The sequence below is a fragment of the Hordeum vulgare genome, chromosome 7H, assembly GCF_904849725.1.
Source record: "Hordeum vulgare subsp. vulgare chromosome 7H, MorexV3_pseudomolecules_assembly, whole genome shotgun sequence".
NCBI classification, from domain to species: Eukaryota; Viridiplantae; Streptophyta; class Magnoliopsida; order Poales; family Poaceae; genus Hordeum; species Hordeum vulgare.
Window position 1 is genome coordinate 510,771,267 of NC_058524.1, and position 26,270 is coordinate 510,797,536.

At 52.5% G+C, this 26,270-nt stretch overlaps 1 protein-coding gene across 2 annotated transcripts in view; it reads right to left on the minus strand.

Moving 5' to 3' along the window:
* Positions 1 to 25,766, minus strand: part of LOC123411072 (diacylglycerol O-acyltransferase 1-2-like) — a 36,884-nt gene extending 11,118 nt beyond the window's left edge. Inside the window, exons 1-14 of one of the 2 annotated variants that reach the window (XM_045103994.1) lie at positions 25,285 to 25,766; positions 12,346 to 12,426; positions 12,122 to 12,195; positions 11,960 to 12,035; positions 11,686 to 11,753; positions 10,753 to 10,876; positions 10,246 to 10,344; positions 10,051 to 10,152; positions 9,832 to 9,968; positions 9,414 to 9,495; positions 9,280 to 9,300; positions 9,037 to 9,099; positions 8,481 to 8,528; positions 8,141 to 8,203 (exon numbers count right to left, since the gene is read on the minus strand). In XM_045103994.1, coding sequence (XP_044959929.1) covers positions 8,141 to 8,203; positions 8,481 to 8,528; positions 9,037 to 9,099; positions 9,280 to 9,300; positions 9,414 to 9,495; positions 9,832 to 9,968; positions 10,051 to 10,152; positions 10,246 to 10,344; positions 10,753 to 10,876; positions 11,686 to 11,753; positions 11,960 to 12,035; positions 12,122 to 12,195; positions 12,346 to 12,426; positions 25,285 to 25,512 — 1,266 coding nt within the window. In that variant the 5' untranslated portion in view covers positions 25,513 to 25,766. Of the gene's footprint in view, positions 1 to 8,140; positions 8,204 to 8,480; positions 8,529 to 9,036; positions 9,100 to 9,279; positions 9,301 to 9,413; positions 9,496 to 9,831; positions 9,969 to 10,050; positions 10,153 to 10,245; positions 10,345 to 10,752; positions 10,877 to 11,685; positions 11,754 to 11,959; positions 12,036 to 12,121; positions 12,196 to 12,345; positions 12,427 to 25,284 lie in introns of those variants that run through there. The other variant, XM_045103995.1, reaches the window with a different exon arrangement.
* Positions 25,767 to 26,270: the final 504 nt, after the last annotated feature.

Sequence of the window (26,270 nt, forward strand, 5' to 3'; positions counted from 1 at the left end):
CAGCTCATCAAATTTAGAGCAACAATGGGGCTGATCGTACAACAACATATGGACCCCGGCCGCCTGGCCAGTGATGGACCAAGAGCAGTGCTACTTGTCAGTGTCGTGCTGTTGAACTGTTGAACGACAGCCTGGATAGCTGTTCTTGATCGTTCGCCTGTTTTTCCTCTTAGGTCTATAATAATGATCTTGATTTTACTAGAGAATAAGATTGTTCTATGGAAATAAGTCTTTTTCCCCCTCTCCGCCCCCAATATCGCGACGCTATGAGCAGCTCCCCCGCCCCCTCCCCTGTGCATGCAGCGCCGCCCTTCCGGTGACGACCACCACTCATATCCCCGCCCCGCCCGCCTCGGCCCGTGCTCCGAGGTTCACCGCATCAGCGGCCCTGACGAGGTGGATGTCGACGGCTTCCAGCTCCCGCGGCGCAGGAACCGCTGCCGGCGCCCTCGCCGAGGCAGGCGCTCCACCGCGTTGTTCCTCAGGTTGCACCCCCGCCGCCGCATCCACTACTCGAGGCCGCGAACGTTGATGAGCCTATCCCTCTGCGCGTTATCATCTCGCGTTCTATCGAGATGAAATAGTCTGAGGAAGTTCTTGCACGCGCCATCGTGGCCACCATAACTGGCACCAGGCAAGTCGTCTCCGCCGCCGAGGTGGAAGCCCTACTCCTCGAAGCCCTCGAGCTGCAGCCCGGCAACTTCCCAATCCAGCTGTACCAGCCTGAAAATTTCCTCATCATCTTCGGCTCGCGCAAGCTCAAGGACTGGGTCAGCAGTGACCACTTCATCGGCGGTGCGAACTTCACTCTGTTGGGTTTAGTCCCACATCGGTTGTGGGAGAAGTAACACGACTTATAAGGGTGAGGGTGTCCCCTCCTAACAGGCTAGTCTTTTGGGGGGAGAGGGCCCAAGGCCTGTCATAAGTCGATGTTGCTCTCTGGTTGGGCCTGTTGACGCATGTGGGTCGGAAACGCTGGTGTTAGCGGATCCGGGATTGCGTAACAAGTGGTATCAGAGCCCAGGTGCCCGGAATAGATCTCGGTAGACTCACGGGTGAGTCGGTCATGCTTGGTGGGCTGTGTGAGGGGGATATTGTTGGATTTAGTCCCACATCGGTTGTGGGAGGAGAAGTAACACAACTTATAAGGGTGAGGGTGTCCCCTCCTAACAGGCTAGTCTTTTGGAGGGAGAGGGCCCAAGGCCTGTCATAAGTCGGTGTTGCTCTCCGGTTGGGCCTGTTGACGCATGTGGGTCGGAAACGCTGGTGTTAGCGGACCCAAGATTGCGTAACAAGTGGTATCAGAGCCCAGGTGCCCGGAATAGATCTCGGTAGACTCACGGGTGAGTCGGTCATGCTTGGTGGGCTGGTGTTAGCGGGCCCATGGGTACCGATGTGTGAGGGGGAGATTGTTGGATTTAGTCCCACATCGGTTGTGGGAGGAGACATAACATGACTTATAAGGGTGAGGGTGTCCCCTCCTAACAGGCTAGTCTTTTGGGGGGAGAGGGCCCAAGGCCTGTCATAAGTCGGTGTTGCTCTCCAGTTAGGCCGGTTGACGCATGTGGGTCGGAAACGCTGGTGTTAGCGGACCCGGGATTGCGTAACAAGTGGTATCAGAGCCCAGGTGCCCGGAATAGATCTCCCCCTCACACATCGGTGACTGATCTCAGCGACGACGACATAGGAGCGTGATGCTGATGGTGGCCAACTTCTGGGGCGTGGAAACACGTGGTGCAGGTGGTGCAGGTCTGAGGGCTTGTGCGGCTTCAACAAGGCTATCGCGCAGGGTTGATTCAAGGCAGTGTACACATGAGAGCTTGAAGTCAACGAGCCGCGGGGTAGCACGGCCAGCTACATGGGGTCATGTTGAAGGTGGAGCTGGAGTCTAGTAGAAGATTTCACTCTGTGCTGATGGAGGGGCTACGGCGTAAATGCATGGAGAGTCGAAGCCTATTTCAACGGATAGCGAGAGACACGTGGATCGGACTGGGTACCAGTGGTCTGATGGAGACGTGATACTCGGCACCGGTCGGTGATGATCGGTGGTACTCTGCAGTGGGGGTTGAGTGGTGTGGGTTCGCGACCCTTGAGACTCGATCGGAACAGCGGAGGCTCGATGCGGTAATAGCGGAGAGGCGTGCAGTATGCACGGGACATGGAGACGGGCCATGGCTCTGGTGGTCATACATGTGGTGAGACAACTGCGAATTTGACTCGGGATGGCTACAAGCAATGATGAAATTCCTTCAAGTTTCAGACAGGCGGTCAAGGAAGAGCGGTGATGTTGAGTTCAGGTAACTCTTATGTGCGACCCCAATATGAGTTGCTCACTTTCACGCAGGTCAGTGATCGGTGTGTGATGATGTTGGATACTCTAGAAGTTGGGAGCGCAACTAGAGTAACGTGGAGCTTAATTTCAATTGAGCGTTGACTATGGTGAGGAAAAGAAGGAACTACGAGTTGCAAGGTGGAGTCACATGGAGTCTTTGGAGTAGCAGCGGTGCTCATGGATAAGCTCAAGTCCAATGTACATGGAAGTTTGACGCATAGACGAATTCAAGGTGGTGGAGAATATTCGCCAAGGTGGGGTTTGTTAGAGTTGTGTCGAATATTGTGTACACGGTAGGTTACAGTTGGACTCTGAGTAGTATTGTGTTTAGACAGGATATGGGGTCGTGTCTTGATAGGACACTTGTATCCTAGGCCTCTCATATATAGCGGGGTAGACACGCAATGTAACCTATGCCAACATAATAGCACAGGCGTGCAGGGGGGAGCCGGCGCGTGTGCCGGCGCCCAGGGCGGCCAGGGTGCAGTATTGTGACAGTGTCACGGGGAGGAGCGCCCGTAGTCATGCCCCGGGGATGTAGCCATATAGGTGAACCTCGTTAGCAAATCTCGGTGTCGTGCTCGTATGATTGCCTGGTCCTCGGATGATTGACGGAGTGCCTCGGATTAATTCGTAACACACTCTATCCCTCTGGTCATGGTGTAAACTCACACACGCCGACTCCCGCGTTGAGCTTGAGCTCGACGGCATCCCTGCCCAAGCCTGGCACCTATCTACGGCTGAGCACTTGCTCGGCTCGAGCTGGTGGATCGAACGCCTCCACCCCTGCATGTGGTCTAGGTTTGACATGGCCGCGTTCCAGCTCGACGCATGCACCTATGACCTTGCCACCATCCGCCGTCGTGTTATCCTCAAGATTGTCGAGACGTCTCCGTCTAGGTGCCACTCGCAGCCGGCGATCGTCTCCAAGCTCTCCTACCCCGTCTCGATTCGGCTTGTGCATGCCGCACCGCCCCTCGCAGATGCTGCTGGTGACTTCGAGCAAGATAGGCAAGGTGGTGGTGCCCAACCCAATGTTGACAACGTCGGGCAGAACACCGGCTGCAGCCGTGGCCGCGAGCGCCGCCGTGCCAACTCCGCCCTTGACGGACGCTCTGATGGCATGGCCATGGACGCCCTCGTGTGGCCTCCTTCGGGGCGCCGCCTCTCGTGCGGACGGCCTGGAGCTCGGTTGTAGACATCCTCCGGCCAACCCCACCACTCCCCCTGACTCGGGAAGGGCGATGATGCATTGGTATGGCAATGCCGGGCCCCGCCACCCTTCCCGACAAGGGGCGACGTCAAAGGAGGACCATGCATGACACCGCGCGCGGGCGGGGGGGGGGGGGGGGGGGTGGGGGGGTGGGGGTGGCAGTGCCTGACACGGTCTTGGTCGGGTCCATGCATGCCCCATGACTGGTCGAACCCTCCCTGTTCCCAGCCTTGCACGCCGGCACCGACAATTGGCCTCGTGGTGCCCTAGACTGTGCACCCCGCCACCATGTCAACCTAGTGCTTGATGAATCACAACCTTAAGATCGTGATCTGGAACGTGCGCAGCCTGAATCCTTGTGTCCGACATACGGCGATCCGCTCCCTGATCCTCTCGATGGATGCGTCGATTGTTTGTCTCAAAGAAACAAAAATGGTGTTGATATGCCTGTCTGTTGTCCTCTAGTCCCTAGGCTCTAAGTTTGATGATTATGTCTACCTCCCTGCGGATGGCACGTGTGGCGGAGAGCTTCTAGCTTGGAAGAGCAGGGAGGTGTCGATCACCGACCCACTATTCACCACGGACACAATGTCGACCAAGATCATAGCGAACGTGTTTACCCTCTCGTGGATCGTCGTAGTCTAAGGTCCACAAGGCGATGCCGACAAGATCGCGTTCCTCCACGAACTGCAGATTGTGCCTGCTTCCTGCCCTGGCCCTTGGATGATTTGTGGTGACTTCAATCTCATCTACCACGTGGAGGACAAGAAGAATGGCAACGTCAACCAACGTTTGATGGGAAAATTTCGTCGATACATCAACAACCTTGCCCTCAAGGAAATCTACCTCAACGGTCGCCGCTATACTTGGTTGAACAAGCAAAACCCGCTGACGCTTCCTGGATCATGTCCTCTGCAACTCGGAGTGGGACGACCTCCTCGAAGAATGCCACCTTCGATATCTTGCCTCGATGGTCTCACACCACAGTCCACTTCTGCTAGACTGCAACCAGGAGATGCCTACCTCCTGGAATTCCGGTTCGAGGAACTCTGGCTAGACAGCTTCAACAACGTGGTGACCGAGGCCTGGAATTCGATTGAGCATGCAGACCACTTCCATCGCATCTGGTTGCGCCTTTAGGCAACCACCGCAAGCTCACCAGCTGGATCACGCTCCGTCGGCTGCATCCGACACAAGCTCGCTATCACCCGCAAGTTGATCCTCAAATTTGGCAAGGCCCGTGAGGATTGCTTGCTGACCCTGCTCGAATCCTGGCTGCACAAAACCTTAAGGTGACCTAGGTCTCTCATCTCTAGAGCGAACGATCGCCAGACAGCGATCCCACCTTGCCTCACTCAAGGATGGTGACGCGAACACCACATTGTTCCACCAGCAGTGCTCGTTCTGGCACAAGAAGAACAAAATACACGCCATCAATTTCGAGGGCAGCATCCTCCCTGATCATGCCGACATGGCCGAGGCTGCGTACCACCACTTTGACGCTCTGATTGGCACCGACGTCGAGCGTGCCACATCACTGGACTTGTCACATCTGATCATGCCGGCGCGGACAACCTCCATGATCTCGACACCCCGTTTGAAGATGAAATTTGGGACGCTGTCAAGCGCTTACCTGCCCATAAGGCGTCGGGCCCCGACGGCTTCACCGCTGAGTTCCTCCGCGCCTGTTGGAGCACGGTGAAGAAGGAACTCGTCGACGCCTTCACCCAACTCCATGTGTTGCGCGGTGGTGGCTTCCACCACCTTAATCAGGTGTTGCTCACCCTACTACCCAAAAGACCAGTCGTGGCGTCAATGGGCTACTAGAGACCCATCAGCTTGATACACCTTGTCGCCAAGCTCTTTGCTAAGATGCTCTCCCTACGTCTCGCGCCAAATCTCAAGGAGCTAGTCAGCCCAAACCAAAATGCTTTCATTCATGGACGGTGCCTACATGACAATTATGTCCTCGTCGCCAGTCATTGTGTCTCCTCCACCAACAAGGCGCTCCCCAGGTACTCCTCAAGCTGGACCTCGCTCGCGCATTCGGCTCCATCTCCTGACCCTTCCTCTTTGAGGCACTGCACCAGTATGTTTCGACAATAGGTTTCTGGACTAACATGCCATCCTTCTCGGCTTGGCGAGCACCCGGGTGCTACTCAACGATGAGCCTCCCCCCCCCTTATCTAGCATCGTTGTGGCCTCCGGCATGGAGACCCCCTGTCTCTCCAGCTCATCGTCCTCCCCGTCGACGTCCTCGGCCACCTGATCAAGATGGCCACCACGCATGGAGACCCCTTGTGTCCCCAGCTCTTCGTCCTCACCGTCGACGTCCTCGGCCACCTGATCAAGATGGCCACCATGCTCGGCATCCTCCAACAGCTCTACCAGCAACACCATATTCCGGAGATCTCGCTCTACACCGACGACGTGGTACTATTCTGCCATCCATCCCGTAGCAACATCTCCGCGGTCAAGGAAATCCTCCAACTATTTGGTCGCTCCTCTGGCTTGGTGGTGAACTACGACAAGAGCCAGCAACCTTGCTGAATGGTGGTGTCGATGACGCCATGATGGTCTCTACTAGCATCGGCTGCCCCATTTCCGAGCTGCCCATGATCTACCTGGGCATCCCACTCACCATTTGTCGCCCTACTTGCACGTAGCTCCAGCCGCTGGTCGAGAGGGTCGCGGCCAAAATGCCCACTTGGAAGGCGCGACTAATGCTCAAGGTCGGTTGTCTCGCACTTGTCAAATTGGTGTTCAGTGTGATCCCCATTCACCAGTTGTTGGCATCCCCCCAACTGGGCCCAATTCTGCCGCCCCTCGCCCTTGGCGGCCTGGGTGTGCAGAATATGGAGTGCGCCGACCTCGCCCTCAGGCTTCAATGGTTATGGTTCAACAAGACCCACGAGCGACGCGTGTGGCAGCCCTCCACCTCCAGTTCTCTGCCGAAGAGCCCTCCACGACCATGGTGACTGGCGATTCCCTCGCTGCCAAATTCTGGGAGGATCGCTGGATAGGCAGGCGCTCAGTTGATGAGATCACGCCCCAGGTCCTTGCCTGCATCCCCAAGCGGCCCCACAAGGTTTGAACTGACACGGGAGGCCTACATGCCCACGCCTGGGCACGGGACATCCATGGCACGCTCGACCTTGATGAGATTGGCCAATACCTTCTGTTATGGCACGAACTCGCTAACTTCAACCTCCCTGGATGTGGACCGTGGATGGTTCCTACTCGGCAAGCTCGCCACGTTCCACGACTCCACCGTCTGCAGCGCCTGGAAATTCATTTGGAAGAACCGGGCGCCTCCATGCGTCAAATCCTTCCATTCGCTAGCTAACAAGGATCGAGGATCGTTGCTGGATGGCGGCCCGACTACAGCGTCAAGGCCTTCAGTACCACCCCTGATGCCTCCTATGCGACCAGGCCATGAAAACCATGAAGCACCTCCTCGTCGAGCGTCCCTTCTCCCGCCAAGTCTGGCATGAAATCTTCATCTGGGTGAGATCGACATGCCGGCCACCTGAGCCTGATGAAGCCCTTGACAACTGGTGCCGATTCACCAAGCCTGCCACCCCCAAGCCTCTCCGCAAGGGGCCGGCGCCTATCTCTCTTCTGATCCCCTGGCCGGTCTAGAAGTAGAGGAAGGCATGCGTCTTCGACGGCGCTGCCCCCTCTATCCCAGACACCATTAAGCACATCAAGGATGAAGCTGCCCTCTGGTCTCGTGCGGGGGCCCTCGGCCTTAGAATGATCTTGCTGACAACCTGGGATCTCCATTAAAAACAAAACCTATAACTTTACCCTCTTTTGAGGCTGCCGTACAAACCTATCTCCCCACTTATCAATGAAATGAGACGCATAGTCTTGTTGCCTTTTCTCGGGGGAAAAGTACGCTTTTTTGGAACTGCCATTCAAAAAGGAAACGTCACATGGAGATGTTTGGAGGAGTGCACATAATCAGTTATGTTAATAAAAATGGTTGTATTGTACTCCTTCCGTCCCATATTATAGGAGCGTTTTTGGCACTAGTGGGACGGAGGGAGTACTATTAAACCTTCAAATAGGCATATGCATGCATCTTCTTTGAGATTATAACTGTCTAAGTTCGTAACAATAGAAATCTGCCTTTTGTAATGAATCCAATAGGCATATGCATGTATATGGGCTGTTCTTTTCAACAATCTGTTGCCTTGCTATCCCCAAGTCTTGATACACAGTATTTTGCATGTGACAAATTTGATGTACTAAACTGTACTCCCTCCGTTCCTAAATATAAGTCTTTTAAGATATTTCACTAGGAGTCTACATACGAAGTAAAATAAATGAATCTATACTCTAAAATATGTCTATATACATCCGTATGTAGTCTACTAGTGGAATCTCTAGAAAGACTTATATTTAGGAACGGAGGGAGTATTACTTATATGCTATGTGGTATATTTTTGTTATCGAATTCGCATACACAGAACTAATTTATTATACATGCAGCAAGCATACAGGGCATCAACTAGTATCGAAGATACTGTACTGATCTAGTCCAAGAAGATTAAAACCGAAATACTAGTGTCCTTCAAATCAATACATACCTGAAACATGATTCCAGAAAATGCCCATAGTTTGAAAATGTGGCACGGAACAGCAATACATAGCTGCAAGTTGACAAGGACAATGAATGAAGGCCACATGTGAGATGCCATACAAGGTTCTTTCATTTTCAATGCAAGTACAAACGTGCAGCAGAAAAGATGGCAGGGTTCAAAATTCCATGTATATATCGTTGATTTTCCTAGTAGAACTTTATATCGAACCTAGATCATTACTCAATAAAAAAGGGAACCAAGCCATTTCCACTCTAGCAGGTGACTAGGAAGATAAAAGAATGATAGCTAGGGCATGTAATGTGGAACTCTCAAAGAAGTGCGGTACCTCATGAAATACAGCTGAAACAAGAAATGAGATGAGAATGGCACAACCCTGCAGTGTAGATTCAAAATGATCACACAAGATCTACAAAGCAAAACGCACAATAAATAAATATTATTTTTATCTACACCCATTAACTAAGTGAATTTCAGGTATTCTTCTGCTTGGCCTTCCATGCAGCTCAACTTTTTTTTTAATATACATGGTGTTCTACCTTCCGAGATTCATCGCATGTTGGTATTTAGTCAACGTGCATATTAATTAATGTAGTCTCACAAAAATGGATATTGCCATGCCGAAATCGTAAGCCAAGAGAACACATTATCAAGTATTAACAGCTGAGTGTTGATAGTTCTCTGGTTAACCACCATAACAGTTTATCTCCACTAGCGGATTTCAGTACAGTGAGTGTTCTCTATATAACAATGGTGAAGCAACCAAATTTGAGCTGTCACGCAAGATCCATTTTCCACGGGAATAGAAAGACAAATGTAAAACAGAAAAGAGATGTAGCATTTGTGATACATTGTCCACCAGAAGGAATAACAGAAGAAATTACCTTTGACAAGCCATTCCTTATGCATGGAAAATATATATGTCGAACGATCCACTTATGAACAGGCTGACAAGTAGAAAGTTGTCAGAGAAGGATGTTATACTAATGCCAATTAGGAAAGGACATTATGATAATGCCAATCATCAGACACTATCTCAGGCTTATGAACATGTCTCATCTATCAGCTGGGAGGAAATTGCCAGCTAGTCCAGAACAACTATTTTTCAGGATGGGTGAGAAGATTACCATATTCCACATTCTCCAGTACTGAGTTAAGCCCCCAAAATACCACCACATTTAAATGCATGAAAGATTAAACAGTGTCAGCTCTATACAAACTTCTCTAAAAAAACAAGATAAACTTTGAGCAGGTCTTTCACCTCTTCAACTGTTCTGGCATTCCACCAGTCCTTATAGAATTCACGATCACCAAAACGGAGGAGTTCGGCAAGAATATTCAACCTGTATACAGAAATAATGAATGGAAGTTGTAGAAGCCACACATTTAAAGGTTGTCGAGAACTTAATTTTACTGTTGCGGTAAAACTATGTTCCTCAAATAGTTAACCCACTTATCAGGGTCCTACAGAAATTGTTCGCTCAAATACTGTGTTCTACACACAAAAATTATAGATATGTGATCATGCATGAGGTAACCATCATGACATCAGTAAGTGAAGTACTGTAGAAAATCATAATATCTGATGGTATTGTCATGTCTTTAGATGTGTTGTACCCAACTGGAAGAACCAAAGGAAAAAAAGTAAAGTCACAAGAGAAGGTAATCAAGATACTTACCACAGATGGAAAAAGCAATAGAACATACAAAGCCATACATACAATGTCGGCACTGAGAGTTTCAGGACTCTCTCAATAGCATCCAAGAAATTTCCTTTCAATGGATGCTTGGAATTCTGCACAATTGGATTAATGTACTACCGAAGAAAGGGGTTAGATAATTTCAATGGAGAAATCATATGCATAAAATTAACGTTAGAGATCACGTAACAGGCTCACTTGCTCAATTATGAAGCCCATCAAGCCTGTAAAAACTATGCATTTTATAAGCTGCTGGGCCACCCAGCCTTTCCTAACAAATGCTGTCCGGGGATAACTTGGCTGCATAATGCACCAGAATGGCATCAGGAAAGCCATATTTTAACACTGATATAACTAGTTTCATCCAATATACTCCTAGCCCAAAAAATTCACCTGGTAACAAAGTGTTGGGGCCAACATGAAATACACAACACTGTTGGTAGTTGGACCTTTAATGGTTTCTTCATCGATGGAACTGCCATGTGTAGCACCCTATTACATAAAGATGAGAATTATCACTGTGAACAGTGACCACAATGGAGATATTCACATTCCTGCTAGAAATTATTAATCTGGCAATTCTCTGTAAAAGCACAACATAAGTAGCTACACAAATCAAGGTCATTATTTCCCCAAGTATTAAATGAACCAGGGAAGAGTTCAGGAAAGAAACAATAGAAACAAGTATTGATAGTAACAAGATCATGGTCCAATCTTCTAGAAAGAATTACAATTGAGAAAGAGACAAGAAAAATGCTCATTGGTCAACGATTTATGATCCAAAAATGTGGCAGCGGTCAGCCTAAAAGTTGAACTGTTTCAGACGAAGCCTTTGTATTAGTCTTCAATGTTTTGGAAAATACAATTGCACTAAAATAGAGTAACACGTTGCATGCGGACCTTTTCAATACTTTGGGACAATACCCTTATATCATGATTTGTATGAGCAAAAGAGACAAGCTTCAACCAAGTAATGCTTGCAATGAACATTAACACAAATCCAGATAATACTGCTGATTCACACCTGAAATACATTCAATGTAACTAAAATTCCATAAATTATGCAATAAAATATTATTTTTTGAGAAAAAACTTCTGTATGATCAGAAATTAACCAAAAATTAGTATGCACAACGCATGACTTCAAAAAATAATGCATGACCGGTATTAATGTCCTAAATATGAGGAAAAACTAACACAGAACTGCCATCGACTTGTAATCCTGGCTCCATTGTTTAATGAACAACAGTGATATAAGTCAGTTATCAGATATACAGACGCTACTTGGACAGAAATATAACACATGTTAACTTGCGCAAGCATATGACACATGATAAACTTTAAAAAACACCGTACCTCCCCAATAGAACTTATTAGCAGGCCATGAGTCATATTTTCTCAAGTGATCTGAATAACTGACAATTTTTGTTTTCAATTGCAAACTAACAATGGAACAATTTTAGATTGGACACTCAACCTGATAGCTCTCATTGATCCAATAGAACATGTAACAATCCTTTTATAGGGGGAGATAATATTGTCAATGATAGGGTATGAAAGATCACCACATGAAATCAAATAGAAGAGTTATGTAGTCTCCTTTTAGCCAACCAATTTACATTGTTTAACATCCAACTTACAAAAATAGCAATAACCATGTTTGGAACACATGGACTGAGTACACTCCACATTATTAGATGCAGAAAAATGAATGAATGAACCGAATGTGCTTTTTTCGAGAATGTATTTGAGTGTGCTTGAAACCATATATATATAATTCAAAAGTAGATGCATCCAAACAAACCGCAAAGGCAAAGAAATAAGTATGCTTACTTAAGAATCACAACAACCGGATAGATAAGGACAGTGGCTGTAATAATGATATGGAGAAGAATAGACACCTGCAAGAGGTATACCAAAGTCATGGGGGATTCACACTTTAAAGAAATATGACTGAAAAGATCGGATTTAATGCTGAATTTGACCATATGACAATGATGAGGAAACATAAAAATAGCATAAAAGAGCATAAATCTTGGATGAAAAACTTCGCCATTCTGAAAAGAACTGATGATGAAGACTAAGGAATGTTGAGAAAGAAACTCACATGATCACGAATGAGCTTTCTTTGAGCCCACTTCTCGGTCATGAGTGCAGCAAGTGGGAAAATTGGTAAAGTTAGGCTGCAATTCACAGACTGATTAATTGTACAAAGTCTAGTACTGTTTCATGAAATCCCGACCAGAGCTGGGTGAGTAATTATATCTACCAGCACATCAGAAGTGGCCAATCTCCCAGCGATCTTGCACTAAACCAAAATCCAGCTCTTATTAATAAGCCATACTGGAGCAACAAATTTAGACCATGTTAACGTGTCAAGGCATATAGAAAACTGTGCAGAAAGCACTAAAACTAAGTGCTACTTCTAGAGGGGGTGGATTACAGAAGCAATATTTGCATATGAAGAGAATTGATTTAGGAAAGTGAACAAACCTTCATTAAGTTCTCGATAATGAGCCTGCTGTTCACTGCAATCAGCACAACAATGCATAGATTCAGAAGACCTGCATGGCTCTGCAATCAAGTGAAGAACTAAATATTTCAGGACTAGAATTTTATGTCGCGGCCAAGTAATATGACATGCAGAACAAATAATTTAGTACATCAGTTAAAAGAAGAATAGGGAAAAGGTGCTATATGATGAACTTATATGGTTATACCCGAATGGACTTTTTAATATGGCTTCAATTATGTAATAATGTTCACTTGAGTTATGTGCAGGAACATCCGTGGAATAATGTGATATATGCGTCTCAAGGAATAAGGTTGCTGTTAGGAAGTATTAATATTAGTCTAGGAGTCCTTATTAGTCTATTAGTATTAGTCTAGAAGTCCTTATTAGTCTATGTTTACTTTCCTTGCACCTTAAGTCATGTGTAATATATATATGCCCCTTGGGCCTTCAATACAGACAAGTTGCTTTCCTAACATGGTATTAGAGCCCTAGGTTTTTTTTTTCGCACGCGCATCTCGTGCTTTTTCCTCCTTCCCGACGCTCTTGCTGCAGCCTCTCTCGCCGACGCTTCCTCCCACATCGTGCTCGTGCTGCAGCTGCGTCTCCAGCTCGCCCCGTGACATCTCGCTGTTGTCCGCCGCCAGCTTTGGTCTCCCGCCCCGCTCCCCTCGTCCCGCTCGTGGAGGTGTTCCAGCCGCGTCGCTCCACTCTCGCCAGATCGACTTCACCTGGACGCTTCGCCCGGTTCTGCTTCGAGGTCGCCGCGTCGCTCCAGATCGATTTCACGGCACCTGACGCTTCGCCCGGTTCCGCTTCAAGGTCGATGCGTCGCTCCAAACCTCCAGATCGAGGCGGCTCCATCGCGATCACGTCGCTCCAGCTCGCATCAGCCAGATCGCGCGGCTCCATCCCATCTCGCCAGATCGGCCGCCCCTTCTGGATCCAGCTCGCATCAGCCAGATCTGACGCCCCTTCTGGATCGAGGCGGCTCCATCCCGTCTCGCCAGATCTGACACCCCATCTCGCCAAATCGAGTCCGCTTCAATCCTGCTGTCAGACGCGGACGTGGTTTGCCGACTTAGTTCCAAAAAAAAATGTCTGTTGCATCCAGCTACGTTGTTGTTCCTCGTTGTCCGGTGATCTTTGATGGCACTAACTACACCGAGTTCATTGGCTTCATGCGCATTCACATGCGTGGCATCCGCCTATGGGGTGTTCTTTCTGGCGAGGTCTGATGTCCGCCACGTCCGGTTCCTCCTGTGGCTCCCACTCCGCCGATCCCTCCGGCTCTTCCTGCGGATGCTCCTCAGACTGCGAAGGATGCAGCTAAGGTTGCTGATGAGGCTGCTATCCGTGCTTATGATGAGAAGGTTTTGGCTTATGAGGAGGCTCTTCAGGTGTATCATGGTGCTCTATCCGTTTACACCCAGTGGCTTGATGATGATGCTCGTGCTGCCGCTGTTCTCACTGCTAGTGTTCTGCCTCAGTTTGTTTCTGAGTTTCTGGGTCTTCCTACTGTATTTGAGATGTGGACCCGCCTTCGTCAGCGCTATGAGCCCTCTGGTGATGCCTTATACCTCTCTGTGGTCCGTCAGGAGCATGCTCTTCAGCAGGGTGACTCTACTGTTGATGACTTCTATGCACAAACTTCTGCTATCTGGCGCCAGCTTGATTCTCTCCGCAGTGCTGGTTGTCGTACTTGCCCCTGTTGCCAGGCTGTCCAGGCAACTTGGAGTTTCATCGCGTCTACGAGTTCCTGTCTCGGCTCCGTAAGGAGTTTGAGCCCCGGCGTGCTCAATTGTTTGCTCGTGGCCGTATTTCTCTCATGGAGGCGCTTTCTGAGATTCGTGCTGAGGAGATTTGCTTACGTGGTGCTGGTTTGCTGGAGGTTCCCTCGGTGCTCGCTGCTCGGACTCTTTCTACGCCACCTGCTGCACCGACCCCTTCTGGCTCGAGTGCTCCGCCGCACTTGCCTACTCCTTCTTGAGGCTCAGGTCGCCCCCGTCCACATTGTGGCTACTGCAACAATGATGGTCGTATTGAGTCCCACTGCTACACGAAGAAGAAACACTTGCGCCAGGCGCAATCATCATCTACAGATACTTCGTCATCTACCTCGACAGCTTCAGCCATCGCTTTGACTGAGCAGGATATTCTGAGACTTAAGCTTCTGCTCGCTGCTTCAGGTTCTTCCTCGACGGGTACTGCTGGTTCTATGACTGAGGCTTCCCGCACTGAGCAACCACCTTCGACACAGTCAGGACCGTCTCACGCACACTTTGGTTGGAATTGGCCTTCGCCGCCATGATATTATTTTTTCTCTTCCGCTGCCATCATCCCTAATCTAGTGTGTGTTTTCTAGTTTTCTTTGTTTTCCGCTGCGTCCACCAAATCCGTTGATATTTTGTGTTTTCTCATGCCATGCGAGTCCACCATACCTTTGTCCGTCGGCCTTTTCTTTGGTCCTGATCCTTTCTATGCAACTTTTATGGCCTATTTGCCCTTGTTGTTTTCTATAGGATTTCATGGACTTCTTTTGCATTGTCCATCTACGTCCATCATGCCTTATCCGCCGAGCTTCTTTCGCCGACGGTTGTCGTGGACTATGATTTTCTGCACAATGCTTTATTCTCTTGATGTGCCATTTTCTTTTGACAACCGATCTTCTCTCGATACTTATCTTGTATCTTCAAGTGATGCGGTGTCTACCTCTGATGTGCCATCTCTTCATTATCTCCTTCGGCGACTCGACAAGTTTTGAAGACTCTTCATGCTACGACGACACTCTCAAGACGCGGATTTGGATTATCATTTTTTTTTAGTATTACAATTCTTCAAATGCAATGCTATTGCATACGCTTTGCATTTGAGGGGGGGTGTTAGGAAGTATTAGTATTAGTCTAGGAGTCCTTATTAGTCTATTAGTATTAATCTAGGAGTCATTATTAGTCTATGTTTACTTTCCTTGCACCTTAAGTCATGTGTAATATATATATGCCCCTTGGGCCTTCAATATAGACAAGTTGCTTTGGTAGAGGCTAGGGTTCTACCAGGTCTCGGACATAGGTTGTAGGGGTGGAAGTGCGGGCTGCGAGGTTGGGGACGCCGGCGCCGGCGGTTGGGCGCCGTCGCGGCGTGAGAGAGAGAGAGAGGCGGCTAGGGTTTGGGGCTCTCGTCTCCTGAGGGAGACGACAACAGAATATATTGTTTATTGTCTGCTTAATATCGAAGGGGTACATGTGTTTATATAGGAGGACAGCCTCCACTAAACCCTAGATAACTTGGACTCTAACTTGGACTCTAATATAACTTGGACTCTAATATAACTTGGACTCTAAGATAGGTAAGATAACTTGGGCTAAGCCCGTAATTAACCCTGCCCATTGGGCCTCCTCCGTTGGTACGTTGTACCGGTCATAACATCTCTCCCCGCCTTCTCAAACAGCTCGTCCTCGAGCTGAACATCTGGAAACTGCTGGCGGAAATCGTCGAGCTTCTCCCAAGTCGCTTCCTCCTCTGGCAGGCCGGTCCACTGTACCAAGACATGCCAGACGCCGCGACGCTGCTGCGCCTGTAGCACCTTCGCCACCTGTGCGGAAGCTGTAAGGAGGCGGCCATCCGAAGTAGGAGGAAGGGCCGGTGTCGCTGCAGGAGGGTCCCCGCGGTAGGCCTTCAGTAAGCCGACATGGAAGACGTCGTGGAGGCGAGAACCAGCTGGCAGCTCCAAGCGATATGCGAGTGTCCCGACACGCTCCAGCACACGAAAGGGACCGGCGTAGCGAGGTCCCAATTTGCGCTTGGAGCGCGGGTCCAGAGACTGCGTGGTCCTGTGGAGGAGGCGCAGCCACACCCAATCGCCCACCGCGAACTCCGCCTCGCGATGATGAGCATCGTAGTACTTCCGAGCCAGCTGCTGTGCTTGAAGAAGACGCTGGCGTGCCTCAGCCAGAATGTCGTCGCGGGTGCGGAGTAAGTCGCCCGCCGTCTCGGACCGAGCCGTCCCAGGCTCGTAAGGGAGCATCGCCGGAGGTGGGCGCCCGTAGACCACCTCGAAAGGCGTGGTGCGCAGGGCGGAGTGATAGGAGGTGTTGTAGCAGTACTCCGCCCACGCCAACCAGTCCACCCAAGCTCGTGGACGATCACCAGTAACACAGCGCAGGTACATGGCGATCACCTTGTTGACCACCTCGGATTGGCCGTCTGTCTGAGGGTGGAACGCCGTGCTCATGCGAAGCTTCACGCCCGTCAGTCGAAAGAGATCCCGCCAGACATGTCCCGTGAACACGGGATCACGATCGCTGACGATGGACGACGGAAAACCGTGGAGGCGGACGATGCCGTCGAAGAAGGCCCGCGCCACGGAGGCGGCTGTATATGGATGACCCAGGGCGATGAAGTGCGCGTACTTGGAGAAGCGGTCAACCACCGTGAGGATGACGGACTTGCCGCCCACCTTGGGAAGGCCCTCGATGAAGTCCATGGAAATATCCGCCCACACCTGGGAGGGTACGTCCAGCGGCTGCAGTAGACCCGCGGGTCGTAGTGTCTCCGTCTTGTTCCGCTGGCACGTCACGCACGACCGCACCCAGTCGCGGACCATCGCGCCATCACCGGGGATGTAAAAATCAGCACGGAGACGATGGAGAGTCTTCTGCACGCCCTCGTGCCCTGCAAAGTGCGCCAAGGTCAGGACCTGGTGGCGCAGGTCGCCATGGTCGGGCACGAAGATGCGGCGGCCATGTAGGAGTAGCCCCTCGTCCAAGCGCCAGGGCGCGTCCAGCTCGCCGGCGTCAAGGCGCTGGCGCAGGCCCTGGGCGTCCACGGCCGTTGAAGTTGCCCGGCGAATGTCGTTGATGAAGGCGAAAGATGGCCCGGAGCGAATGCACATGATAGTGCCAGCCATGGCGACGTCGTCCGCGACATCCTCAGTGTCGCGGCGGGACAAGGCGTCGGCGACCGTGTTGAGACGGCCGGGGCGGTACTCAACGGTGAAGTCGAAGCCAAAGAGCTTGCTGATCCACTAGTGTTGCGGAACTGTGGAGAGGCGCTGGTCCACCAAGAACTTGAGGCTGTAGTGGTCCGTGCGCACACGGAATGACCGGCCCCAAAGATGAACCAGCCCAATAAGCTCGCGCTCGTAGGCCGCAAGCTTGTGATGGCGAGCGGCGAAGGGGCGGCTGAAGAAGGCGAGCGGTCCCTCGCCCTGGTGGAGGACGGCGCCGAAGCCGATGCCAGAGGCGTCGCAGTCCACCATGAACGGCATATCAAAGTCCGGCATCTGGAGGACGGGTCCCGTCGTGAGCGCCCGCTGGAGAGCCTCGAATGCCATAGTCGCCTCCTCGTCCCAGGAGAAGGCGTCGCGTCGAAGGAGACGCGTCAGTGGCGCGGCGATGAGGCCGAAGTCCCGGATGTACTTCCGGTAGTAGCCGGCGAGGCCCAAGAAGCCGCGGAGTGCCCGCGGTGACCGCGGGATCGGCCACGCGGCGACGGCGGCGACCTTGTCCGCGTCCATCGCTACCCCGTCCGCCGAGATGACGTGCCACAGGTACGCGACGGAGGTCGTGCCGAACGAGCACTTCGAGCGCTTGAGGTGAAGACGATGCGCTCGAAGCTCGTTGAAGATGATGGCCACGTGTTGTAGATGCTCCGCCCAAGATGCACTGTAGATGAGAATGTCATCAAAGAAAACAAGCACAAAGCGGCGCAAGTATGGGCTGAGCACGTCATTCATCAGGGCCTGGAAGGTCGCCGGCGCGTTGGAGAGGCCGAACGACATCACCAGGAACTCGAAGTGGCCATGGTGAGTGCGGAACGCCGTCTTCTCGATGTCGTCAGGGTGCATGCGCACCTGATGGTAGCCCGAGCGAAGGTCAAGCTTGGTGAAGAAGCGCGCTCCGTGTAGCTCGTCCAAGAGCTCATCCACGACGGGGATGGGGAACTTGTCCTTGGACGTCAGGGCGTTGAGGGCGCGGTAGTCGATGCAGAAGCGCCATGTGCCGTCGGGCTTGCGCACAAGGAGCACCGGAGCGGAGAACGGCGATGTCGAAATCCGGATGATGCCCTGCGCGAGCATGACCGCCACCTGACGCTCGAGCTCGTCTTTCTGCAGCTGAGGGTACCGGTACGGACGCACGGCTACAGGTGCCGTGTCCGGCAGCAGGTGGATGCGGTGGTCACAGGGCCGCATGGGAGGGAGGCCCTGTGGCTCGTCGGAGATGTCGCTGTGCTGCTGCAGGAGGTCGGCCAGGAGGGGATGCGCCTCGTCCAGTGCGGACGCCATCAACTGGAGTTGTGGAGTCACGACGCCGGAGCCGCCGATGCCTGTCCACTGAACGTGACGGCCGCCCTCGCGCCAGAAGATGAGGGACAGCACGTCGAGGTCCCAAAGGATGGGGCCGAGAGTGGACAGGAAGTCGATGCCGAGGATGAAGTCGTAGCAGCCCAGGTCGATGCCGACGCAGTCGATGGAGAACGGCTCGTCGCCGATGAGGACGGGAACCTGCCGCGCCACCCCCTGGCGAGCAAGGCGGTCCCCGTTGGCGACGGTGACGCTGAACTTCTCCGAGCCCGCCGGTTGGAGTGCGAGGCGGCGCATGGCGTCCTCGAACAAGAAGTTGTGCGTCGAACCCGTGTCCACGAGCGCGGTGAGACGCTCCCCGTTGATCGTCACCGGAAGCAGCATCGTCTTTGCCGTCTTGATGCCAGCCATGGCATGAAGGGAGACGACGAAGGCGGTCGCGTCGACCGGCCCGTAGGTCGTGACGCCGGCCTCGGAGAGTGTGGTGGCGTCGAGCTCTGCGGTGAGGGCCTCCACCTCCGCGTCGTCGACGGTCTCCAAGTAGAACAGGCGGGCGCACGTATGACCCGGCGCATACGGCTCGTCGCAGTTGAACCACAGGCCCTTGCGGCGCCGCTCGAGCTGCTCGGCCGACGTCAAGCGCCGGAAGGTGCGTGTCGGCGCGGGGGCAGCCGCAGTAGCGACCGGCAGGGCGGGGCGTGTCGGGGTGGCGGCCGCAGGGGCGGGGCGGGTCGGGGGACGCGTGCCGCGGCCCGGGAACGCCTGCTGCAGGGCGTTGGCGCGCTGCTCGTACGCGCGTGCATAATACATGGCCGTCTGCAGGTCCTGGGGGTCGCGCATCTCGACGTCGATGCGGATGTGGTCGGGAAGGCCGCCGACGAAGAGCTCGGCGCGTTGGCGAGCCGTGACGTCAGGCGCATGGCAGGCCAACGTCTGGAAGCGGTCGGCGAAGTCCTGCACCGAGGTGGTGAAGGGAAGGCGACCGAGCTCGGCCAAGCGGCTCCCACGTATGGGGGGCCGAACCGAAGGAGACACAGGTCACGAAAGCGCTCCCACGAAGGCATCCCGCCCTCGTCCTGCTCGAGGGCGTAGTACCAAGTCTGGGCGGCGCCATGGAGGTGGTAGGAGGCGATCCACGTGCGGTCGGACGCCATGGTCCGCTGCCCCCTGAAAAACTGGTCGCACTAATTGAGCCAGTTCAGGGGGTCGACGGTGCCGTCGTAGGTGGCGAACTCCAGCTTGGTAAAGCGGGGTGGCTGCTGCACGTGTGGCGAGGCCGCGTAGGTGCCCTCGTGACGACCCAGCGCGGCGGAAGGAGAGTGTTGCGGCACCACGGAGCTCCCGGCGGACGGATCAGTGTACCCGCCGAACCCCCCGAAGGTGGGGGCGGGTAGCTGCAACACCGTCGGCTGTAGTGGCGCCGTCATGTAGGTCGGCGTGTCAATCCACGTCGGTAGCGGGGACGGCGACGGCGGCCACCGGACCTGGGTGATCGGCAGGCCCTGGGGCACAACAGTCGCCGGGGGCGGTGGCGCGAAGGGCGTCGCCGGGGGCGGTGGCGCGAAGGGCGCCGCCGGCGGAGGCGGTGGTGGCGGGGTTGCGTACGGAGCCTGGGGGAAAGTCCGGAGGTTCGAGACCGCCAGGTTGAGGTCGCGGATCGCCGAGGACATCTCCGCCGGGGAGAGGACGGGGACGGGTTCGGCCGCCAGGGCCGCGGGACCGGAGGCGGCCGGACCTGAGGTGGCCGGCGGCGGCGAGTGGTGCGGCGGCGGCGGCTGCTGTGAGGTGGCGGGGAAGGCGGTGGTGGCGGCGGCGGTGGTGGTGGGAAGGTCCGACAAACTCATCGAACCCAAGCTACCTGCCAAATTGGTAGAGGCTAGGGTTCTACCAGGTCTCGGGCGTAGGTTGTAGGGGTGGAAGTGCGGGCTGCGAGGTTGGGGACGCCAGCGCCGGCGGTTGGGCGCCGTCGCGGCGTGAGAGAGAGAGAGAGAGGCGGCTAGGGTTTGGGGCTCTCGTCTCCTGAGGGAGACGACAACAGAATATACTGTTTATTGTCTGCTTAATATCGAAGGGGTACATGTGTTTATATAGGAGGACAGCCTCCACTAAACCCTAGATAACTTGGACTCTAACTTGGACTCTAATATAACTTGGACTCTAATATAACTTGGACTCTAAGATAGGTAAGATAACTTGGGCTAAGCCCGTAATTAACCCTGCCCATTGGGCCTCCTCCGTTGGTACGTTGTACCGGTCATAACATGCTTTCCTAACAGTTGCCACCCAACGAGGCATTTGACTGAAACTCATCTTGAAACCCCAACATTGTTCAGATTTAAATGCAGAAATGCACTGAACTTCGCGTCAAAACAGATTGACAGCTACGATCAGGCCCTGCATTTGAGTGTGAGGAGTTGTTCTCGGCCTACAATCAGTTCGCCATTCTGCCCAACGTTGCATATTATTTCCACTAAAGAACTTTATCACTCAGAGTACTGGTCCTCAGGATCTTGTGTCAAACTGACATCTTAACATGTTAAAACCCTAGAGTGGGAAACAGATACAACCACGTTAGGAAAAAACATGGTGATCTTGGGGCGGTTTGTTCTGTCCCTGTTTAGGCAAAAACTGGTACTGATTATCATTGTATGGACCTGCTATCAGGCTTCGTTTATGAAATGAATGGAGCCGCGGAGTTCTTTCCCTATTGATCTAAAAAGAAGATACAACCACGTTGGCCGTAGAAAAATGTCCACTCATATACCTTGTAAGATGGATTGCAAAATCAAATATAGCAGCTACTAATATGACAGCACGCACAGTTATACGTCCTCATGCAGCAATGCGACAAACAGGGAATCTCATGAATCGGCATGCATCAGCACCATACCGAGCTGGGCAAACAACAAGATTGGACATATGCACAGATCCTTCTAGTTTAGCATGTCAGACAGAGATACTGAGCATGTGGATCACGACACCTCACAATTAGCCATGCAATACGCTCGAGACTCAAGCGGAGGGTGATTAGTTTGTCAGTACTTGAGAGGACTAGGAAGAGTCAATGTGCTCGGTTGACAAACCTGATGCATGGGGATGCAAACACAAAATTCTTCCACCGCCGCATCAATGATAGAAGAAGGAAGAATCACATTCGCCGGATTAAACACGCACATGGGTGGGTGACCGAGCACAAGGAAGAAGAGAAGATCATCCATGACCACTTCTCCGAGGTCATGGGTAGGGGAAGTAGTAGCAACAAAGACTGCAACTGGGAGGAGCTTGGGTTGGAGACCCATGACTTGCACGACCTGGGTAACACCATCACGGAAGATGAGGTATGGGCGGCCATAAAGGCGATGCCTAGTGATAAGGCGCCCGGTACGGACGGTTTCACGGGGATCTTCTTCAAGAAGTGTAGGGGCATCATCAAGCATACGGTCATGAGGGTCATCCAGCGATTCGACTCCCTTCACACCTCCAACCTGCAATGGGTGAATTCCGCCAATGTTTTCTCTTGCCCAAAAAGGAGGGCGTGGAGGGCATCTCTAATTATAGACCTATCAGTCTCATCCATGCTCTCGCCAAAATTATTGCCAAGGTCCTGTCGCTTCAGCTTGATCCTCTCATGGATGACCTTGTCTCCAACACACAGAGTGCTTTCATCAAGAGGCGTAGTATTCATGACAACTTCATGTGCGTTCGGAATTTTGCTAGGCGGTTACACAAGTGTAAGACCCCTGCTTTGCTCTTCAAGCTAGACATAAGAAAGGCTTTTGACTCCATTAAATGGGAATACATTTTGGATCTCCTTCAGTGTATGTGGTTCCCGGATAAGTTCCGGGCTTGGATTGTCGCGCTGCTTTCCTAGTCTTCGTCTCGCATTCTCCTAAATGGGATCCCCGGACCCCCCCCCCCATCCATTGAGCACGGCGATGGGCTTTGGCAGGGACCCCATTTCCCCCAATACTTTTTGTCATCACGGTTGAACCGCTACATAAGATCCTGGATTTGGCAACTCGGAAAGGCCTTTTTCACAAGATTCGTGGGCGAGGTCCCATGGTGAGAACCTCCCTATATGCAGATGATGCCGCCGTTTTTGTGGCTCCTATCAAAACTGACATCGACAACCTTGCGTCCATCTTGAGAGGTTTTGGGGATGTGATGGGCCTATGCACCAACTTTCAGAAAAGCTTTGTCGTGCCAATTCGATGCAACCATCTTAATCTTGGGCACATTCTTCAGAGCATGTCGGCATCTCGTGTTACCTTCCCAGTGAAATATCTTGGCTTGCCACTCTCCGTTTGTCAACTTAGGAGGGTGGATTTCCAATACCTCGAGGACAAAACGGCTGGCAAGTTGGTCGCGTGGGACGGCCAAAACATCACTACTATCGGTCGCACGGCTCTCATCAAGTGGGTCATCTCCTCCAAAGCAATTTATTCTATCACGCCTCTCATCATGCCGCCAGTTCCACCTTGATGGGCAAGCCAAAGATGATATCATTTGGAAGCACGCGAATGATGGGGTCTACTTGGCGGCCATTGGGTACAAGACTTAGTTCCTTGGTTTGACTCTCTCACCCATGGACCGCATGGTTTGGAAGGCTTGGGGGGGCCCAAGGTTAAATTCTTCGCTTGGTTAGATCTACAAGACCGTATTTAGACGGTCGACCGGTTGGAGAGGGGCGGTTGGGCAAACTGTGGCCTTTGCCAACTATGTAAGAGAGAACAAGAAACGGGCCTCATCTCTTCTTCAAGTGTCATTACATGCTCAGGCTATGGAGATCTATCATCGAGAAGCTTGGGCTAACTCGCGTCAACATCTCCGAGTGGTATCTTGATGAATCCGTCAACGAGTGGTGGGACAAACGGACCGATAACTGGAGCCCAAATTAGCATGCCATGACCTCCCTCACCGTGCTCATCTCATGGACATACTGGAACGAACGGAATGCTAGAGTGTTTCGTCAAAAATTTGCACCACCGTCGGTTCTCCTTGCATCCATTCTTGAAGAAGCAAAGCTTTGGGTCACTGTTGGCGCAAAAAAACTTGGGGCTGTAAATTTTTGTGAGTAATTGTCATGCCGTTTGCAAGGGGTGTTATCTAAACTCTATTCTCCTCTTATTTAATAGATGAGGCAAATCTTATGCCTCCGTTTTGAAAATAAATAAATTTAGTCATGCATTTGCGGTTCAGTTATAAGTCAGCCCCCAATCAGCCTGGACGTACCGAGCGGGCTTCTTGGCCCGCTCGTGGCCCGCTCGGTCTTGGCCCGCTCGGTCCAGGCCCGACAACAAAAACAGGCCGGTCCAATCCCTCCAAACAAGCCCGAAAATCGCTCGGTCCGGTCCGGTTAAAGCTCGGCCCGACCGAGCGGACCGAACAAGCAGCCGGCGGCATGGCCGGGGCATGGCGAGGCACTACGGGGGCGTGCTAGAGGCGTGGCGGGGGCATCCTGGAGGCGTGCCAAGGGCGTGTTGGAGGAGTGCCGGAGGCGTGCTGGAGGTGTGGTGGCTGAGGCGTGGCGGGGGACACGTACCTGTGCCGTGGCCGCCGCCGTCCAGAGCACAAGATCTCGCGGACGTGGCCACCGTCCTCTCCAGGATGAACCACCATGTCAGGAGCTTCGCAAGCATCGGATCTCCTCCCCTCCCCCCCCCCCCCCCGCAACAAATCGATCGGATTCGCCACGAATCAGTCGGGATCTTGCTCCATCTCCAGCTCTGGCCGTCGTCGTTTGTCGTCGATTGCTTCGCCGTCGCTGCTTCTCCGGCCTCCCCGACCTCGGTATCGAACTCTACATGAGTGCCCGCACCTATTCCCTCTGTCCCCGCTTCCGATTACGGCCTAGAGCCTTCCATAGCCGATGCCATGGTCACCACCTCGCCGCTGGTGAGTTATTGGCCGGTCCGCCGGTCCGGCCCGGGCTTTTGCCTCGCCGGTGCGGTCCCTGAAAAGAGGACCACCAGCCTGCTCGGTCCGGTCCGGACCGCCGGCGGCCGGTCGAAACGTCGGCCCGGACCAGCCCGGAGCGTGTCCACCCTGAGCCCCCAACACACTCCCAACTACTCTCTCTGCTTACTTCTACTAGTACAAGTCAACGCCGCATCCCTGCTTTCTGCTACTTGTACAAGTCAACATCTTGTGCGCTCCCTTTGCTCTCTAGTACAACTCTTTGAGCTTACTGCTACTACTTGTACAAGTCAACATCTCACCAACTGATCCGCCTATCCATTTCAACACGCCAAGCCCTGCTGCTAATAGCAACAGCTATACTCATGCTCTGTCTTTTCCACCTACCGACAGAAACATCCAGCCCGCGCCGGTGGTCCCCTGAATCCCAAAACGAGCAGAGGCTTTGACCTCTATCTGTCGCACCAAAAGATGAAATTGCACATGTGTCTCAACTCTCAACATCCCTAAAATCTAGCACTGCTGGACAATTGCAACTGTGGAGGCTAAGCTACCGTGATTTGGAGAAAAGAGAGGAAACTGTGGGCAACAGAATCCGATGCTGGGGCTGGGCGGGTCAAACAGAGCAAAGCATGTGTGATCATGGCAATCGCCACTAGAAAGGAAAAGAAAAACAAGTGAGGGATTCGCGGCGACTGCATACCTGTCGGAAGATGGCGTCGGAGCTGAGCGGGCTCTCCTTCACCCGGCGGTGTGCGGGCGCGGACGCCCGGTAGCAGGGCATCTCGTGCTGCCGCTGCGGCTGCTCCTGCGGACGCGCCTCTCCGTGGACGCCGGAGGAGCCGCCGGAGGAGCCGCCGTCGGCGCGGCGGAGGCGGAGGGAGGGGTCGTCGCAGTCGTGGGCAGCGGCCACGGACGGGGGCGGGGCCATGGATGGAGCTGGGGGCAAGGAACTGGAAGGTTCGGGGTGGGTTTTGGGTTTCGGTGGGCGGCCCGCCGTGGGGAGGGAGGAAGGAGCCGAGGAGGTGGCGGGTTCCTTTTCACATGCGATGGTGGCCGCCGCGCGCCCGCGCCGCGGCTGACGCGCAAAAGCGGAAAGCGAAGCGAGGGGCGAGGAGAAGGACGACTTGCGCGCGACACGTGCGGGGAGGGCGCGCCAGGCGTCTCCTGCCTTGCTTGGCAGCGCCGGTTCCGAGGTTCCAAGTTCCGAGCTCTGATTCGTGGATGGACAGACGACACGGGTTGTCTGCCCCTGTGTAGGCGTCCGCTGGTTGAAAACAGCGAACGGTCCTTTTGATACCCTACTATAGTTAAACTAGTAGAAAGTGTGGGCTGAGTAGGGCGTTTCGGAGTTCGGCCTTCATGAAATTTTTTATTTTTGAAAATTTTAAAATTCATTTTTTTTGTTTCAAAAAATCTAAAAAGGAATATGCAAATACACAAAAACGAAATATACTCCCTCCGTTTCTAAATATAAGTCTTTTAAGAAATTTCATTAGATGACTACATATAAAGCAAAATAAATGAATCTATAAGTTAAAGTATGTCTATATACATCCGTATGTAGTCTTCTAGTAGAATGCCTAGAAAGACTTATATTTAGAAACGGAGGGAGTATATGCGTCCAAAATTCATGATGAAATACCTTAAGATGCGACTGTGTAAAAAGGAACAAAGTTATAGACTTTT